The sequence below is a fragment of the Erinaceus europaeus genome, chromosome 13 (assembly GCF_950295315.1).
Source record: "Erinaceus europaeus chromosome 13, mEriEur2.1, whole genome shotgun sequence".
In the NCBI taxonomy this organism is placed as follows: domain Eukaryota; kingdom Metazoa; phylum Chordata; class Mammalia; order Eulipotyphla; family Erinaceidae; genus Erinaceus; species Erinaceus europaeus.
In genome coordinates this window covers 52,739,553-52,758,691 of record NC_080174.1, presented here as the reverse complement: position 1 = coordinate 52,758,691, position 19,139 = coordinate 52,739,553, and the positions used below count along the sequence as shown (strand labels likewise).

The 19,139-nt window shown below is 39.9% G+C and overlaps 1 protein-coding gene and 1 non-coding gene across 2 annotated transcripts in view; both read left to right on the top strand.

Moving 5' to 3' along the window:
- The window catches only part of PSMB2 (proteasome 20S subunit beta 2), a 45,797-nt gene that overhangs the window by 10,353 nt on the left and 16,305 nt on the right, over positions 1-19,139 (top strand). The window contains exon 3 of the mRNA XM_007533090.3: positions 1,281-1,351. Within this exon, the coding sequence (XP_007533152.1) occupies positions 1,281-1,351 (71 nt within the window). The remainder of the gene's footprint in view (positions 1-1,280; positions 1,352-19,139) is intronic.
- LOC132532594 (U1 spliceosomal RNA) lies at positions 15,249-15,412 on the top strand. The gene has a single exon (XR_009544529.1). It is a non-coding gene; the product is annotated as a U1 spliceosomal RNA (small nuclear RNA).

The following is a 19,139-nucleotide window of genomic DNA, read 5'->3' as shown; positions in this document are numbered from 1 at the left end:
TTTGCTTTGTTTTGGGGGGCTGGGGAGGTGGTACAGCAGTAGCACATGAAGCTTGTATGTGAGTGGTCCCAGGTTCAGTTCCCAGCACCACCAATAATAGCTAAAGCTAAATAGTGCTCTGGTCAAAAATGAAAATTTTCATTCATTCATTTAACGAAAACCTTGTAAAGTATAACTCTCAGATTATCTTACTTTACGGTCTTTTCAATGTCATTTTCTAAATCTTTTTTTTAAAGATTTTATTTATTTATTTATTTATTTATGAGAAAGATAGGAGAGAAAGAACCAGACATCACTCTGGTATATGTGCTGCTGGGGGTTGAACTTGGTATCTCATGCTTGAGAGTCTAGTGTCTTAGCCACTGTGTCACCTCCCAGACCACTAAATAATCTTTAAAAAAGTTTGCTCGTGGTCTAGGAGATGGCACAGTGAATAAAGCACTGGACTCTCAACTTCCTAATAAAGCACTGGACTCTCACTTCCTATCATTTTCATTAATAAATAATATTTATTTAAGAGCAGGTGTCACAAAGCGCAAGAACCGGCGTAAGGATCCCGGTTCGAGCCCCTTACTCCCCACCTGCAGGGGTGGGTCGCTTCGCAGGTGGTGAAGCAGGTCTGCAAGTGTCTATCTTTCTCTCCTCCTATCTGTCTTCGCCTCTCAATTTCTCTCTGTCCTATCCAACAACAACATCAATAATAAAAGCTACAACAATAAAACAAGGGCAACAAAAGGGAATAAATAAATATTTAAAAAAATAATTAAAAAAAAAGGTTGATTAAGACTTTTTTTTTTTTTTTTTTTTTTTTTTTAACCAGAGCTCTGCTCAGCTGTAATTGATGGTTGTGCAGGGGATTGAACCTCGGGCTTTGGAGCCTCAGGCATGAGAGTCTGTTTGGGTAACAATTATGCTAGCTATCTACCCCTGACCCTCTCGGGACTTTAAAAAAAAAAAGACCTATTTTCATCTGTTTTCCTCTACAGAGGAAATCAGTCTGTTGATGAATTAATAGTTTAACAAGGCTGTAAATTTGTTCTCATCATAGAGTAAGTATCTTAATTCTGTTTTGTGGCCAAAAATTGCTATTAGTACTTAACAATTTCACAACCATTACATGGGGTAAGGGACAAAAAATGAGATTGTACTTTTATTCTCTGTACTTATATATTCTGAGTATATAAAGTGGTAGAATTTAAGAATAGGAATAATGAAATGATTTATAGTGCTGTTATTCCTTCTGCTTCACTTTAAGTGTGATTGTTTGTCTCTTATACCAGGGTATGAATTATCTCCCACAGCAGCAGCTAATTTTACACGCCGAAACCTGGCTGACTGTCTTCGGAGTCGGGTAAGCATCATAGCAGCCATCTTAATATTTAAAAACAAACAAACAAAAAAAACACCATATTTCTTAATTCTTGTGGTATATGAGCATGTAGATGAAGCCTTTCAAATTAAGGTCAATTTTAATCTTGAGAATATTTATCTATGATTGTTCTTATAAAAGCACAGAGAATTGTTCTCTCCCCACCCCACCCCGCCCCTATTTCCATCCCTTACCTCATCTTTTTCTTCAGGACTTTGTAGCTCTGGGTTAACTTTTCAGATAGAAAGGAAAAGCAAGAGAGGGAAAGATACCACAGCACTGACGCTCCTCCCAGGGTGGTGAGGGCCTAGCTCAAATCTGGGTCTTGCATATGTATATAGCAAAGCAGGTATTCTCCCAGGTGGACTGTCTCATTGGCTCAGAATTGTTCCTTCTCACTCATTCTGGCCTTATTATGCAGGATGTGCCAAGAAAGTTCCTGTAACTGTTAAAGGTATATATTATTCCTTCCCACAGGGATAGGCTAAGTGGAGCTTTGCCATGTGACCCTGTACCTGTTTACCCATCTATGAAATCAAGCTAACTTCTTATCCCCACAGAATTACTGGGAAAATGAGTGCTTGTAAATCATAATATTTAGCATTCATATGACTTTTGCCTAAAGCATTTTGCTTAATAATTTAGTCTACTCACTATTCCACTGAGACATACAGTAGTTAATTCTCTGTCACTGGTACAGAATGAAAGGCATAAAGTAGTAAAGTTATTAGCTCTGTGTCTATCAAGTAGACCAAAGCTATACTAATGGTGCCGTAAATGCATGACTGTTCTGCCTAATACCAGTTTCTTGGTTTTTCATTAATGTTTCTAGAATATTAGTGCTGTTCATTTTGGGGTTTTTTTGCTGTTCATATTTTTACTGTAGTTTTAGTTTCATTAGTATTAAACTGAGTTATGACAAATCTAAATAAGTATACTATGCTGTTTTGTTTTTTTTTTTAAGATTTTATTTATTTATTGATGAGAAAGATAGGAGGAGAGAAAGAACCAGACATCATTCTGGTACATGTGCTGCCGGGGCTTGAACTCAGGACCTCACGCTTGAGAGTCCAGCACTTTATCCACTGCGCCACCTCCCGGACCACAGTATACTATGCTGTTAATGCAAGTTACTTATTATAGATCTTTGAAACAGTTCATTTTCTAGTATCTAGTAATACTGAATGAGAACTTCTTACTAAACAATTTTTCTTAATATTAGTATATATATATATATTTAAAAGAAACATTGGCAAAACCATAGGACACAGTTCCCACCACTAGAACTTCATATCCCATCCCCTCCCCTGATAGTTTTTCCTAGTCTGGGAGTTTGGACCCAAGGTCATTATGGGGTGCAGAAGGTATAAGGTCTGGCTTCTGTAATTGCTTCCCCACTGAACATGGGTGTTGACAGGTCGATCCATACTCCCACCCTGCCTCTTTCTTTTCCTAGTAGGGTGGAGCTCTGGGGAAGCAGAGCTCCAGGACACATTGGTGGGGTCGTCTGTCCAGGGAGGTCTGGTTGGCATCCTACTAGCATCTGGAACCTGGTGGCCAAAAAGAGAGTTAACATACAAGGCCAAACAAATTGTTGAACAATCATGAACTTAAAGGCTGGAATAGTACAGATGAAGAGTTGGGAGGCGGGGGGGGGGGGGTCATTTTGTAGATAGCTAGTAGGCATATTTTAGTTATATTCCAAAGGATCTGTGGCTATACTAGTTTTTTGTGTGTGCGTTTTTTTTCCCCCTGAGCCTGAAATCTGATATACAGGTGGATCCAAGTTATTGTCTGGGAAGATGATGTCATGGCTGGAAAAGGAACAGGGCTGGATCATGGAAGAGAGTAGCTCCCTAATATGGGAAAGGGATATAAATACTGTTGACTGTAAACCCCATCTATTTGATTTGGTCTGGGGTTAATATTAGTTTTGATCAAAGGACTTACACAGTATGTTTATGAAGTTCAAATAAAAGCTAGATAATGGATTGTGAGGAAATTAATTTTAATTTATTACATACATTGTTTTGATCTGAGACAGGGATCAATGGCTTTTTTTTTTTTTTTTTTTTTTTTTTGCCTTAAGAGTTATTGCTAGGGCTTGGTGCCAGCACTGCTAATCCACTACTCCTGCAGCCCTTTTTTTTTTTTTTTAATATATATATATATATATATAGAATAGAGAGAAGAGAGGGAGAGAGATAGACACCTGCAGACCTGACGTGCTTCGCTGCTCCTAAAGTGTGTGTGTCGTTGCGCCCTGACCCTCCCACGGGGCTCAAACTGGGATCCTTATGCAGGTCCTTGTGCTTCATATTGTTTGTACTTAACCAGTGTGCCACTGCCCAGCCCCTCAATGGCCTTTTCTTGTTCTCATCTTTGTGAAAGAGAAAAATGGATCAGATACGATCTTTCCTGCCATCCACAAGTTCAAGTTATTCTGTGGCTTGCTGTATAAAATGTTCCTTGTCAGGCAGAATTGGAATTAAGAATTCAAACTTTTGTCATAATAAATGCTTTGTCATAAAAGTTTTAAAAAGAAACTGAATTAAGCTTCTTTTAGAATTGAGATAATATTAATATGGGGAGTTGGGCAATAGCACAGCAGGTTAAGCGCAGGTGGTGCAAAACGCAAGGACCAGCATAAGGATCCTATTCCCCACCTGTGGCAGGTCACTTGACAAGCAGTGAAGCAGGTCTGCAGGTGTCTATCTTTCTCTCCTCCTCTCTGTCTTCCCCTCCTCTCTCCATTTCTCTCTGTCCTATCCAACAATGACAACAACGATAACTACAACAGTAAAAAAGGGGGGAGGCAACAAAAGGGAGTAAATAAATAAATATTTTTTAAAAAGAATATTAATGTGGTGATCTGGGAGGTGATGTATTAGATAAAGTGTTAGACTCTCAAGTATGAGGTCTTACATTTGATCTTTGGTATCATATATACCAGAGTGATGTCTTGGTTCTCTTTCTTTTCACCTATTTCTCTCAGTAATAAAGTGGGTTTTTTTGTTTGTTTGTTTTAAAGAATGTCAATGTGTTCGTCAGGTGCAGAGAAGCTGACTAGTCTTCACTTAACAGAAATGTTTGACATCTTAAATAAATATCCCTGTAGACAGACATGGGACTGTAGTAAATACTGACTACCTTAGCTTTATACCTTAGGTCCAATCTCTGCTTCTCTTACCAAATAGGATGTTAATTCGAAAATACGAATTTATTGTCATTTCATTCTGGGGAGAAAGGTGATGATTGTTTTTCAGTCCCATAATAAACACAAAGTCATGGGGCCAGGTGTTGGCACACCTGCTTGAGCACACTTGTTACAAGTTATAAGGACCCAGGTTCAGGCCCCCAGTCCTCACCTGCAGGGGGAAAGCTTCAGGAGTGGTGAAGCAGGGCTACAGGTTTCTCTGTCTCTCTCCCTCTTTATCTCCCCCTTTTTCTCGATTTCTGGCTGTTTCTAGCAAATAAATGATAATAAAATAATAAGTACAAAGTCACTAGATTTGGTATATTCGCAGATATGTCAGTTGGCATATAAGATTTACTTTGGGTCAGCCAGTTGCTATGCATCATTTTGTATCTGTACCTCAAATTACTTGATTTCTCATTTGCCCTGTGTTTATGAGTGATATATGTTTGGGGAACTTTTTTTTTAATTGCAGGATATATAATTAATTTTATCATGTGAACTGATTCTTTCAAATGCAGGCAATTTAGTATATAGTTATGCTTAATCTCTGGAATTAGTTTGCCCATATTTAAATATTTGCTCATTATCTTTCTGTGTATCTTTGGATAAATTCTGAGCTTAATTTTCCTACTTACAAAAAAATAGTATTTTATTAGTATATAGTATTAGTATACCACTTCAAATCATAAGTAAAAGGTTAAATAAGGTAGTCATATGAAGTTGTTAGCACAGTGTATTGTACACACAACTAATTAATAAATCATGTTTGTTCTCATGCTGCTATTGCTGTTTGGTTGAAGAAGCAGTTTGATAACTATACATTTCCTCTGGGTAATTTTTGTACTATTTTAGCTGAACTGATTAAATAGATGGGGACATTAAAAATTACTGATATTGACAAGGAAAGTAGAAATAATCTAATATTGATCAGGTCTTATGTGTTAGGCTTTGTTCTAGAATGGCACCATCCTGTATGATAGCCGCTAACTGTATATGGCTCTGTGTGTGTGTGTGTGTGTGTGTGTGTGTGTGGTGTTTTATTTGTTTTTACCAGAGCACTGTTCAATTCTAACTTGTGGTGACAGGGGATTGAACCTGGGACTTTGGAGCCTTGAGCATTATGCTCTCCCCACCCCATAACCTTTTTTTTTAATTGTTTTCCATGATACTGTAAAACTAGTGTTATTCACATTTTACTTACAAAGACACTAAAACAGGTTAAATATTTCCTTTATATATTCAGTTATGCCAGTGACACATATACACCCTGTAAAATACTGAGCTAAGATTCTAACTTAACTTCAAATAACGTTTTCTTTCATACTTTTTTCATTACATACTGGTCTGATTTATGTTTTTGTATTTAGGGAAGCATGATATGCTCAGTTCTATTAAATTGTCAGGATCTTCACATACAATTCTATAGATGAGATGTTTAAAACATGTGCCCATTATAAATGTTCAGTAAAAAAAATTGTGAGATCTGGGTGGTGGACAGAATACATGCCTTCCATACAGGAGGCACATGGTTTGACCCCTTGCATGACATAAGCGCCCTGTGGGTCCTGGAGAGGTGTGTGAGGTATGTATATCTCAAACTATTTAGAATCATAAAAAAAGAAAACTAACCTGAGGAGGCTGCCAGTGGTAACACATGTGAAGCATTGAATTTGTTCCCTGGCACTCTATTTTTATTTTTTCTAAATAAGAGTCATCCCGTTAGGTCCTCATAAATCACTGGATATGTTATTATGTGTTTATACAATGGGAGTTTTATTAAGATAATCTTAGTGATTGTCACTTCTTCATATGAGAATTAAAGATGTACTGTCAGCAGGAGGGGACCCACAAAAAAATAAAACACAGACACACACACACACACACACACACACACACACACACACATATTGATTGAGGGCTGGGGATTTTAGCTTTCACTTCCTCAATCGCTATTGAACAGGCAGGCCATGGCCGGTGCGCCGCTATGTTCCATCGCTGGGGAGCCAGAGACGACCCAAACTGCCCCTGCGGCTACAGACAGACTACGACCCACATAGTCAACGACTGCCACCTCTCCAGATTCAAAGGAGGTCTCGAAACTTTACATCAGGCTCAACCTGACGCTGTTGACTGGCTACGGAAGAAGGGCAAACGCTAGACGAAGAAACTTAAATGCATGTGTATTCAAGTTGGTCAGCTCCTGACTAGTCCCCAAAAAAACAGAAAAAAGTACTTGTTGGATTTTTGCTGTGGGTTTGATGTTCCAATTTTAAATGTTTGTGAGGCTTTTTTAAGCATGGATTTTTGAGTCAGATACACCAATTTCTCTGGTATTGTTTATGTAATCTTAAGTTACTTATGCTGAGCCTCAGTTTCTTTATCTATTTAGCTTGATGGAATGGTTTTCAAACTTTATGTAATGAAGCTACTTTTGGAAGCTCACCAAGGAAGACCAGTGTAGTGAAATGTTTGCTCTTCATATTAGATCAACTCAGTTTTTTTTTTTAATTTATTTATTTATTCCCTTTTGTTGCCCTTGTTGTTTTGTTGTTGTAGTTATTGATGTCGTCGTTTCTGGATAGGACAGACAGAAATAGAGGGGAGGGGAGGACAGAGAGGGGGAGAGAAAGATAGACACCTGCAGACCTGCTTCACCGCCTGTGAAGCGACTCCCCTACAGGTGGGGAGCCGGGGGACTCGAACTGGGATCCTTAGCTGATCGTTGCACTTTGCGCCACCTGTGCTTAGCCCACTATGCTGCCACCCGACTCCCTCAACTCAATTTTTTAAAATCTACCTTATATGTTGGGATTCCATGAAGGATTTTATTTGAAAAAGTGACTTTACTGTCCCTTCCCACTAAAGTTTGGGAGTGGGGATAGCAGTATAGCTGGAAGATCTCCACTTTGGGATGTTAAGTGCTAGCTCTCCAATGAACTAGTTGAAAAGTCTCCAGAGTCTGACTGGATAATTTTTATGGTTTCTCCCAGCACCAAAGAGCACAATTTAAAATTTTGATGTTAGGACTATAAACAGTGGTCCAGGAGATGGTGCAGTGGATAAAGCATTGGACTCTCAAGCATGAGGTCCCAAGTTCAGTCCCTGGCAGTACATGTACCAGAGTGATGTCTAGTTCTTTCTCTCCTCCTATCTTTCTCAATAAATAAATAAATAAACTCTTTTTTAAAAGAGACTATAAACAGACTTGAAATTTTTGAAGGGAGAGAATATATAGAAAATAATATTAGTCATTTCCAGAAGTGAATATAACTTTCCCCAGCACTGGGACCTGAATTTGAGTATGTTAGGTCTGGCTAATATTAGGCTAATATATTGTCTCCTGTACTAGAAGAATCCTGTTGCTCTGAACCTACTTTTCTGCAGTCAAGTACTCTGCCCTTGAGCTATACCGCCTGCTTGAACCTTCTTTTCTGACCATTAGAGTTACTGTACTCAAGCCTATGGTGACAGGCACAAAGACATCTTTATCTCATTGAGGTCATGTGACCTTGTGAACAGATGGCTCAGGTGAAACCTTGACTTTGCAAGTCTTGTCCCTTAAACACAACCAACCATTTGTTACAAGTGATTAAATATTACTAACAAGGGTAATTTCACATGCTTTTTGGCAAATGTGGTTAGCAGGATGTGAAATGACACAGCAATGCTTTCTTCCTCCATGTGCCATCTCCCTTGAGGCCTCTTATCCCCTGCTCACCCCCGTCTCACCCATGCCCAGGCTTGCCTTCCAGCTCACCTGCTCCAGATGGGCGGCACAGTGGGAGGACACTGGCACAGGCAGATGTGTTTATTTTCCGGAGACGCAAAGTTGTGCTGCTGCAGATGGTAGTGCCTTGGAGCAAATGGCAGCCTTTGACACTGATGCCACACAGGCTGGGCATCTTGTCAGACAGGGCTGGCTTACTTTTGGTGATAGGAAAATTGGAAGGAAAATAAAAATCAAGATGTTCAAAATGAAACTCTTGGAGTTTTAGAGTAAGCAGCAGTCCTTTTAGAACTGGAGAGCGGTTTTCTTCCGTACCAGGCATTTTGCTATCTGATGAGCTAATTATGAATTTTCTCTATTGACCAAGGGTTTCATTCTTAACTTACACATGACATAAAGTAAAAACTGAAGACATATGGCTGCCTTTCAGTGGTACTGCAAAACATATGCATCCCAGGTCATATTTCACAGAAGTCTCTTAGGATTGGAGGTGGCTTATATGAGCTCCACTCTTCTGTTTTTGGTGGTCATTTTGATTATTCAAAGGCTGAGGGACAGATATGCCTTGACGTTAAAATACCTTAATGGGATGATATTTTGTGTTTATAGTGTTTTCCTACCAAGAACAGGATTTCTGGCAACTGCCCATTTAAGTAGTTTGCTTATACTAGTTATTACGGCTATACTCAATCCACTTGAAAAGGTCAATTAAATGCTCGAATGTTGAATCATTGTACTTTTCAGTCTTCCTAAGGAAAAATGACTTCAGATCTTTCTTTGAAAGTTCCTGGCTTCATCAGAACCCCCCCCCCCTTTTTTTCTTTTTAAAAAAATATATGCTGTTTTTCCCAACCTTAGTGCTGATAGAGTTAGGAGTTTGCAGGTGTAAAGTCCTCCCTCCTCCCCTTCCCCATCTCTCTCCAGGGGGTTGTATGTGAGAAGGTGTTGCTTTCTCACTCAGAGAGCATATATGTGCTACCCTGTTGGATGCCTGCTGTGAGCATAGAGAACCCCTGTTCTGGTTGAATGAAATGAGCCTGTTGGGTGACTGAGATTGTACAACTCATTATGCCAACTTTTCACTTCACTTATCTTTGCTAACCTCAGTATGTGTCAAGCAGTATAGGTATTTATCTAAATTTGTGTTCTTTTGATACTTATATCTTGAAATTATAGTTTCCTATTAAGGCCTGGTGCTTTGAGCTGGGGGCAGCTTCAGGTTTCCTGAAGCTGAGGTGTTCTGTTGGTGCTACTAGTCATTTGTTTAGCATATCAGCCTGTGCTATCTCCTTCATGTTGAGAAAACAGAAGTACAAAGCTCAGTGTATGCCTTCAGATGAAGAAATAGAGAAGTAAACTGTCAACTGCACTACAGAATGTAAGTGCCACAATAGTTATATAGGTAAATAAGTTTTCTGGAAACATATCCTAACTTGAACCTTGAAGGACCAGATGTCATTTAGGCAAAGATGAAACAAAAAGAAAACCTGGAAATGCAGACCAAGTTGATGTGTGAGACTGTGCACAGTGATTTTTAAACTGTGTTTAAAAGATAAGTTTTCTGTGCCTCCTACTTCATTTTTTTAGTGTCTTGGTAGTATATGAATTAGGGGCCTACTGGTTGAGAAACGTGTGTGTGTGTGTGTGTGTGTGTGTGTGTGTGTGTGTGTGTGTGTGTGTGTGTGTGTGTGTGTGAGAGAGAGAGAGAGAGAGAGAGAGAGAGAGAGCGCCACGATTTAAAGTAGTTAAATATGAGTGAGATTTTTAGGTAAATGGCAAAAGATTAAAACTAATCCAGGTATGACTGATGAAACTGCTTTATGCTCTTTAGAAGCTTCTGGATAATAGGTAACTAGCCCATTCAGATGAGAGTTGGTAAGACCAGTGATAACTAGGAAAAGAAGAGGGAAGAGGAGAGACCAATGAAAACCTTCTGGGTCCACTTGTTTGGGAGCTATACCACGAATAGGGAGTACTGTGTTTTTAAAAATTGGGGGAAGGGCTCCGAAATAGCCTCTCCCCCAAGGTGTCTTTAGTACTTTTATGCCTAGGTCCTTTGTACATCACAAAACAGATATAATGATACATAGTCATAGTTTTTGTTTTTAAGATTTTATTTACTGATTAATTATTAGAGAGGGGGAGAGAGAGTCAGAGCATCCCTCTGGCACATGTGATGCTGGGGGATTGAATTCAGGGGACTCCAGCCCACCTCCCAGGCCACCTAAGCAGTCTTTTATATTATTATTTATTTAATTTATTTATTGGATAGAGACAGAGACACTTGCAGCCCTGCTTCACCATTCATGAAGGTGTAGTCATCATCCCCTCCCACCAGCAGATGGGGGCTCAAACCTGCCTAAGTAGTCTCCTTTTATTTGTTTCTTTTTTAAACAAATCATCTTGTTTAATTGCTTGGGAGATGAATCAACTCTGATGTTTGGTGTTGTATAGATAGCTATGCATGCTTAGTCTCTGTAACCAAGTATATATGTATCTTGTGGTATGCAGAGCATAATGTCTGCTCTTAAAAAATGTAAGAACTGGGAGTTGGGCTGTAGTGCAGCGGCCTAAGCGCAGGTGGCGCAAAGCACAAAGACCAGCATAAGGATCCCGGTTCGAACCCTGGCTCCCCACCTGCAGGGGAGTCGCTTCACAGGCGGTGAAGCAGGTCTGCAGGTGTCTATCTTTCTCTCCTCCTCTCTGTCTTCCCCTCTCTCCATTTCTCTCTGTCCTATCCAACAACAACAACAATAATAACTATAACAATAAAACAACAAGGGCAACAAAAGGGAAAAAATAAATAAAATAAATATAAAAAAAATTTTTTTAAATGTAAGAACTAAATTCAAGTTATGGAGTCTTAAATTCTTCCTGTGTACTACCAGTTCATGAAAATATTCAAGTAATCTTGTTGCAGACATGCTGTTGTTGGTTTTACCATTGCATAATCAGCTATTTTATTTTGATGTTATTTGGGAGAAAGCAGTATTTTTGATTAGCAAGTAAAATTAATGTAGTAAACAAATACTGTGTTAACTAGTTGGTATAATAAGGCATCTGTGCCATGCTACATTTTAACTCATTAAATTTCTAAACTTCTAATTACTATAAGATTATTTTAATAGCACCATTCAAACAAGGTCAGTGATGTCTATGAAGAAGTAAAATTCAGAAATTTCAGAGTTGAAAGGGAACTTCTTTTCATTTCTGGCACAGGGGCCTTGCACATGCCTGATCTCACTGCTGGGATGATATTTTCCTTTTGTTTCAGATATGGAAAGAGTTAAGTACAATACTGCTCCACCGTCTATGGAGATTTCCCTAATGTTGGGGTGTTCCCATTATGTGCCAGGACTTGAGTCTGGGACCTTGGTCATAATAATCTTCATACTCTACTGGTTGAGCTATTTCCTGGCCCTGAGAGGGAACTTTAAAACTGTTTTTTGGAAAAGGAAAAAAAAAATTAGATATGCACAGTGGTTAAATTTTTTTTGCTCCTAAATTTCAGATTCACTTGATTTTTTTTTTTTTTTGAGACATGCTTATTTCTTCATGGAGAGTGAAAATTTATAATTATGGGTTCAGTTTTTGCCTTGTTTTGTTGTGTTGTCGTGTTTTAAGTTTTTACTTCCCTGTTATGAAGCTCAATATAGTGTTTTGGTTATAATCAGGGGTGGGGAACCTTTTTTTCTGCCAGGAGCAGTTTGAATATAACGTCATTCTCAGGCCTTACAAAATTACAAACTTAACAATCAACAGTAAATGTTACTATGAATTTATTGAATATTAAATTTCTTTTTTTATATTTTATTTATTTATTTTTATTATTTTTTTTAACCAGAGCACTGATCAGTGTTGGCTTATGGTGGTGCAGGAGATTGAACCAGGGCTTTGGAGCCTCAGGCATGAGAGTCTCTTTACATAACCATTATGCTCTCTGCCCCACCCATATTTTATTTATTTTAATGAGAGAAAGAGCACTGATCGCCTCTGGTTCTGGTGAAAAAGTGAGAAAATGGTTTTTAAAATCCAGCTTCATGGAGAGCTGTCTGGAGAACTCTCAGAAGGCTAGAAATGGACCTACCCTGTGATCCTGCAGTTCCTCTCCTGGGGATAGATCCTAAGGAACCCAACATATCCATCCAAAAAGATCTGTGTACACATATGTTCTTGGCAGCACAATTTGTAATAGCCAAAACCTGGAAGCAACCCAGGTGTCCAACAACAGATGAGTGGCTGAGCAAGCTGTGGTATATATACACAATGGAATACTACTCAGCTGTAAAAAATGGTGACTTCACCGTTTTCAGCCGATCTTGCATGGACCTTGAAAAATTCATGTTAAGTGAAATAAGTCAGAAACAGAAGGATGAATATGGGATGATCTCACTCTCAGGCAGAAGTTGAAAAACAAGATCAGAAGAGAAAAAACAAGTCGAACCTGAAATGGAATTGGCGTATTGCATCAAAGTAACAGACTCTGGGGTGGGTGGGTGGGGAGAATACAGTTCCATGAAGGATGATAGAGGACATAGTGGGGGTTGTATTGTTATATGGGAAACTGGGGAATGTTATGCATGTACAAACTATTGTACTTACTGTTGAATGTAAAACATTAATCCCCCCCAAAAAAATCCAATTTCAAAAAAAATTTTTTTTTAATAAAAAGGGCACAGAAAAAAGAAAAACAACTTCATACCTCTTTCCAAGCCCTGTCCCCTTTGAGGGGCAACACTAGGTAGCAGGATTGGTACCAACTTTTGATCAGGGCAGAAAAAGCTCAGTTTCTTCTCTCTCCTTCTTACAACACGCCTCTTAGAAGCTTGCAGTTTTAGATATTAGCTTCTCTACTGCATTCTGTTTATCTTCTCCCTCTGCTCTAAATGCTGCAGACTTCTCACTCATATTTTCTGCTTCAAACTGAATCACTTGTACATCTTCTAACCTGCTGTGAGTTCTCTCTGGTACCTCTATTTCTTTCTCTCTCTGATGGTCATTTTCCCCTGAATGTATTTGAATATCTCTGTATAGCACTTAGTAGTCAGTTAGGACTTAGTACTTCAAAGTATGAGGTCCTTGGGAGTCAGATGGTAGCACAGCGGGTTGAGTACACATGGCATGAAGCAAGGACATGCATAAGGATCCTGGTTCAAGCCCCCAGTTCCTTACATACAGGGGAGTTGCTTCACAAGCAGTGAAGCAGGTCTGCAGATGTCTATCTTTCTCTCCCCTCTCTGTCTTCCCCTCCTCTCTCCATTTCTCTCTGTCCTATCCAACAATGACAACAACAATAATAACTACAATAATAAAACAACAAGGGCAACAAAAGGGAATAAATAAAATTTTTTTAAATGTAAAAAAAATTTTAAAAGCATGAGGTCCTTCCCACCTGCAGGGGGGAAGCTTTGCAAGTGGTAAAGCAGTACTGCAGGTGTCTCTCTGTCTCTTGCCCTTTCCTCTCAATTTCTGACTGTCACTATTCCAATAAGTTAATAAAGATAGGAAGTCGGGCGGTAGCGCAGTGGATTAATCGCACGTGGCGCAAAGCGCAAGGACTGGTGTAAGGATCACGTCTCGAGCCCCAGGCTCCCCACCTGTAGGGGAGGCTTCACTGCCTGTGAAGCGGGTCTGCAGGCGTCTGTCTTTCTCTCCCCCTCCCTGTCTTCCCCTCCTCTCTCCATTTCTCTCTGTCCTATCCAACAACGACCTCAATAATAACTAAACAATAAAACAAGGGCAACAAAAAGGGAAAATAAATATAAAAACAAAAAATTAAAATAAAAAAAATAATTTTTTTAAGTAAATGAAGATAATACAAAAAAAAAAAGCATGAGGTTTCAAGTTCCAGAGTGGCACTCTTATTCTCTTACTTGGATGTTATGCTGTTTCACCATGTATGTGGCACAGGTTCGAGCCTGGTCCCCCCTCCCCCCACATACACACATTGAAGGAAGCTGTGGTCTTAAAAAAAAAAAGGGCGCTGGGTGGTAAGATAGACACCTGCAGACCTGCTTCATCACTTGTGAAGCGACTCACCTGCAGGTGGGGAGCTGGGGGCTCGAACCGGGATCCTTACGCCGGTCCTTGCACTTCGCATCACATGCGCTTAACCTGCTGCACTACTGCCCGACTCCCTAACAAAGAAATTTTACTAAAAATGTTTGTGTATTTATTAGATACAGATTGAGAGAAATAGGGACGAGGGAGCCAGAGAGGAAGAAACACCTGCAGCACTGCTTCACTTATGAAGCTTCTTCCCACCTGGAGGTGGGGACCAGGGTTTTTGTTTGTTTTGTTTTGTTTTGTTTTTCTTTGATTTATTTATTTTATTTTACAAAATGGATATATTGGGAGTCGGGCGGTAGCGCAGCAGGTTAAGCGCATGTGGCGCGAAGCACAAAGACCAGCGTAAAGATCTTGGTTCAAGCCCCCAGCTCCTCACCTGCAGGGGAGTCGCTTCACAGGTGGTGAAGCAGGTTTTCGAGTGTCTTTCTCTTCGCTTCTCTGTCTTTCCCTCCTCTCTCCATTTCTCTCTGTCTTATCCAACAATGACGACAACAACAATAAAAAAAAAAAAAACAAGGGCAACAAAAGGGAAAATAAATAAATATAAAAAAATTTTAGTGGATATATTGACAAGACCATATCCTATCCACTACTACCATCACCACCCCCCAAGCTCTCCTATTCTTTATCCCTCTGGGAGTATGGACCCAGATCATTATGGGATGCAGAAGGTGGAAGGTCTGGCTTCTGTAATTGCTTCTCCGCTGAACATGGGCATTGACATGTCGATCTATACTCCCAGCTTGTCTCTTTCTCTAGTAGGGCAGGGCTCTGGGGAGGTGGGGCCCCAGGACACATTGGTGGGGATCCTCTGTCCAGGGCAGTCAGGGTGGCATGGTATCATCTGGAACCTGGTGGCTGAAAAGAGTTAAGATATAAAGCACATACTTACCTGGCATGGGAGACACCATGATCACGAAGGTGGTTTTCCCAGGGCGAGGCTTATCCATTGCACTCCGGATGTGCTGACCCCTGCGATTTCCCCAAATGTGGGAAACTCGACTGCATAATTTGTGGTAGTGGGGGACTGCCTTCGCGCTCTCCCCTGAAAAAAAAAAACAAAAAATAAAAATAAAAAAGATATAAAGCATAACAAATTGTTGATAAATCATGAACCTAAAGGTAAGAATATTGCAGATGAAAATTTGGGGGTCTCCTTTTTGGAAAAATCTAGTAGGTCTATTTTAGGTATATTCCAAGGGGCCCATGACTTTACTAGTTTTTGCCTGTACCTGACGGCTAACATGCAGGTGGACCCAAGGTATTGTCTGGAGAGATGGTGTTGGGAAAAGGACTAGAGGGTGGAGGGTAGATAGCATAATGGTTATGCAAAGAGACTCGTGCCTGAGGCTCCAAAGTCCCAGGTTCAGTATGTCCCCATCCACCACCACCACCACCACCACCACCACCACCACCACCATCACGCACGCACACACACACACACACACACTACCATAAGCCAGAGCTGAGCACAGAGATAGAGAATGGGAAGGCTATCAGGGGAGGGGGTGGGATGTGGAGATCAGGTTATGGGAATTGTGCGGAATTGTACCCCTCTTATTCTATGGTTTTGTTAATGTCTCCTTTCATATATATATATATATATATGCCCGTCTCTTGCCCTTATCCAACTTTTATAGTCCTTAGTTTGTCTGACAAGGTTAGCTTTGGAGTGAGGGAAGTGTAATAGGAAGTAGGTGAGGAGGGTGTCTCAGTCTAAGTTGAAACTATTTGATTAGGTACTTTATGGTATCTTTTTAGGTCTTTCTACTTGCTTGCTGCATTTATTGACTCACTGCAAACTTGTGCACTATTGCTTTCAGGTGTATATTTCCCCCTAATTTATGGATATATGTATACATGTGTACATATGCCCTATCTCATGGGCCCTGGTCTGTATCTAGGTTTTGAGGATTTGTTAGGAAGTGGACTATGTGAAATGGAATTAAGGAGTCCTATGAGAAAGCAAAGGTCTCATCAGAGTAATGAAGCTGAAGGGTTGACATTCCAAAATGAAACATGCCAAAGTGATACTGGTTGCATTGAATAGGTTGGGATCAGCAGATGGAGTATCAATTAGTATGAATTGGGAGAAGCATGCAGGAAAGTGAACCCCACCCCAGAGGTTCCAGGACTGGGGGAAATAGGGGTTTTGTAGAGAATGGGGAAGGTTCCTGCTATCTAAGGGTTTAAGAAGACAATAGGTAGTTATTGCTATAACCAAATTATTTGGCAATTGGATTAACTTTGAAAATCCCATTGTTAGGATTCGCTATATCATACAAGACCTCACCATAATCTGTCTCCTTTAATGTTATTTACAAATAGCTGTATCTTATAAAGTGATGCCAACAGTTGTTTCTGTTCTCCCTGGTCTAAGCTTATTAAGGTGACTTAATATTTCAAAGCACAAGTCATTATTAGAGATGTATTAAAAATTTGAGCTCACTGTTAAAATTCAATCTGGTTACCCATTTGAAGTCTTTTTTTGTTTGTTTATTTTCCCTTTTGTTGCTCTTGTTTATTATTGTTGTAGATATTATTGTTATCGATGTCATCGTTGTTAGGACAGAGAGAAATGGAGAGAGGAGGGGAAGACAGAGGGGGAGAGAAAGATAGACACCTGCAGACCTTCTTCACCACCTGTGAAGCAACTCCCCTGCAGGTGGGGAGCCAGGGGCTCAAACCAGCATCCTTACATCGGCCTTGTGCTTTGCGCCACATGCGCTTAACCCGCTGTGCCACCGCCCGACTCCCACCCTTTTGAAGTCTTACATCCTTAGATCGAAAGCATATATACTCAGGGCTATGATCTTTGCATCAAAAAGTTTGAGACATTCAATCCATTTTTCCCCTCTCATATTAATTAGTGAATGGTCCAGGAGGTGATGCAGTGGATAAAGGGTTGAACTCTCAAACATGAGGTCCTGAGTTCCATCCCAATCAGCACATGTACCATAGTGATGTCTGGTCCTTTCTCCTCCTTCTCATAAATAAATAAATAAATATTTTTAAAAAAATATCTGTGAGACTATGGATTAATAGGAGTGTGTATTATATTAACAACATTCCCACCACCAAAGGTCTGTGTCCCTCCCTCTTCCCCCCTACAATGAAGTTGAACATCTATCCTCACCCTCCACCCAGAGATTTTTAATTTGGTGCCATAGTCCAAAACTCAGTCAGATTCTGCTTTGAGTTTCCCTTTCTGTTCTTCTTTCTCAACTTCTCTTTATGAGTGGGATCATTCCATACTCATCTTTGTCTTTCTGATTTAGCTCACTTAACATAATTCCTTCTAGCTCCATCTAAGATGGATCAGAGAAGGTGGGTTCATTATTCTTAATAACTGAGTTTTATTCCATTGTATATATATATATATATATCACAACTTTCTCAGCCATTCATCTGTTGTTGGGCACCTGGTTTGCTTCCAGGTTTTAGCTAATATGAATTGTGCTGCTATGAACATTGGTGCACACATATTTTTTTGGTTGGGTGTTGTGGAGTCCTTAGGATATATCCCTCGGAGAGGAATTACTGGGTCACATGGAAGGTCTATCTAGCCTTGTGAGGGTTCTCTAGAAAGTTGTCCACAGAGGCTGGACCAATTTACATTCTCACCAGCAGTGCAGGAGGGTTTCTTTGTCCCCACAACCTCGCCAACATTTGTTGCTGCTGTCATTTTTTATGTATAACATTCTCACAGGGGTGATGTGATATCTCAGTGTTGTCTTTAGGGACCAGAGCCTGTGCACATTATAACATGTGCCCTCTACCAGGTGTGTCACTTCCTTACCCCAGCATTGAAATTTTAAAGTTATGTCACCAAACCCACCCAAAGCAGACAACTCATAAATTTTGTTATTATTTAAAAAAAATTTTTTTTTGTTATTATTGTAAACAAGTTGTAGGGGCTGGGTAGTGATGCAGCCTGTGGGGTGCACCCCTTTAGATGAGTCATCTGTGGTCTGACAACTTGGCTCTTTTGAAACTGAAAATACTCTAACTGGGGAGGCTGCTCTGGTAGAGTTCAGGGCTTGCATGCTTGAGGTCCTGAGTTTGAGCCCGAGTACCACTTACTGCTGGAGCAGTCATGCTCTGGTTTCTCCCATAAAAATAACTAGATAATAATTTTTTTAATATTTATTTATTCCCTTTTTGTTGCAATTGTTGTTTTATTGTTGTTGTCTCTTCATTGTAGGATAGGACAGAGAGAAATGGAGAGAGGAGGGGAAGACAGAGAGGGGGAGAGAAAGATAGACACCTGCAGACCTGCTTCACCACCTGTGAAGCCACTCCCCTGCAGGTGGGGAGCCGAGGGCTCGAGCCAGGATCTTGCCATGTGCGTTTAACCGCTGCGCTACCGCCTAACTCCCAATTAGATATAATTTTTTTTTAATTTCAGTTAGTAATCATATGTGATACATTAAATGTAGAGCAATAGATGCTAGTATGACAGTATATTCTAAAATATTTGAGTGTGAAACTAACATTTACATATTGAATCATATACTCACACTTAATTTCCATTTTGTGGAGGCAGCATGGTCTCCTAGATAAAGCAAACAAGAGTTGGAATCTGGAAGGCTGAATTCTGGTCATGACTGATGCTAAATAATTAGGTGTGGAGTTTAGGGCAAGTCATTGTGCCCTCTTTGAAACTAAATCCCTACAACTATAAAAGGCATGTCAGGTAAACAAGTAATTCTATGCATGACTTTTTTGTGAAATTCTCTCAGTGGTGACACAAACTAGATTAAATGAACTAGGAG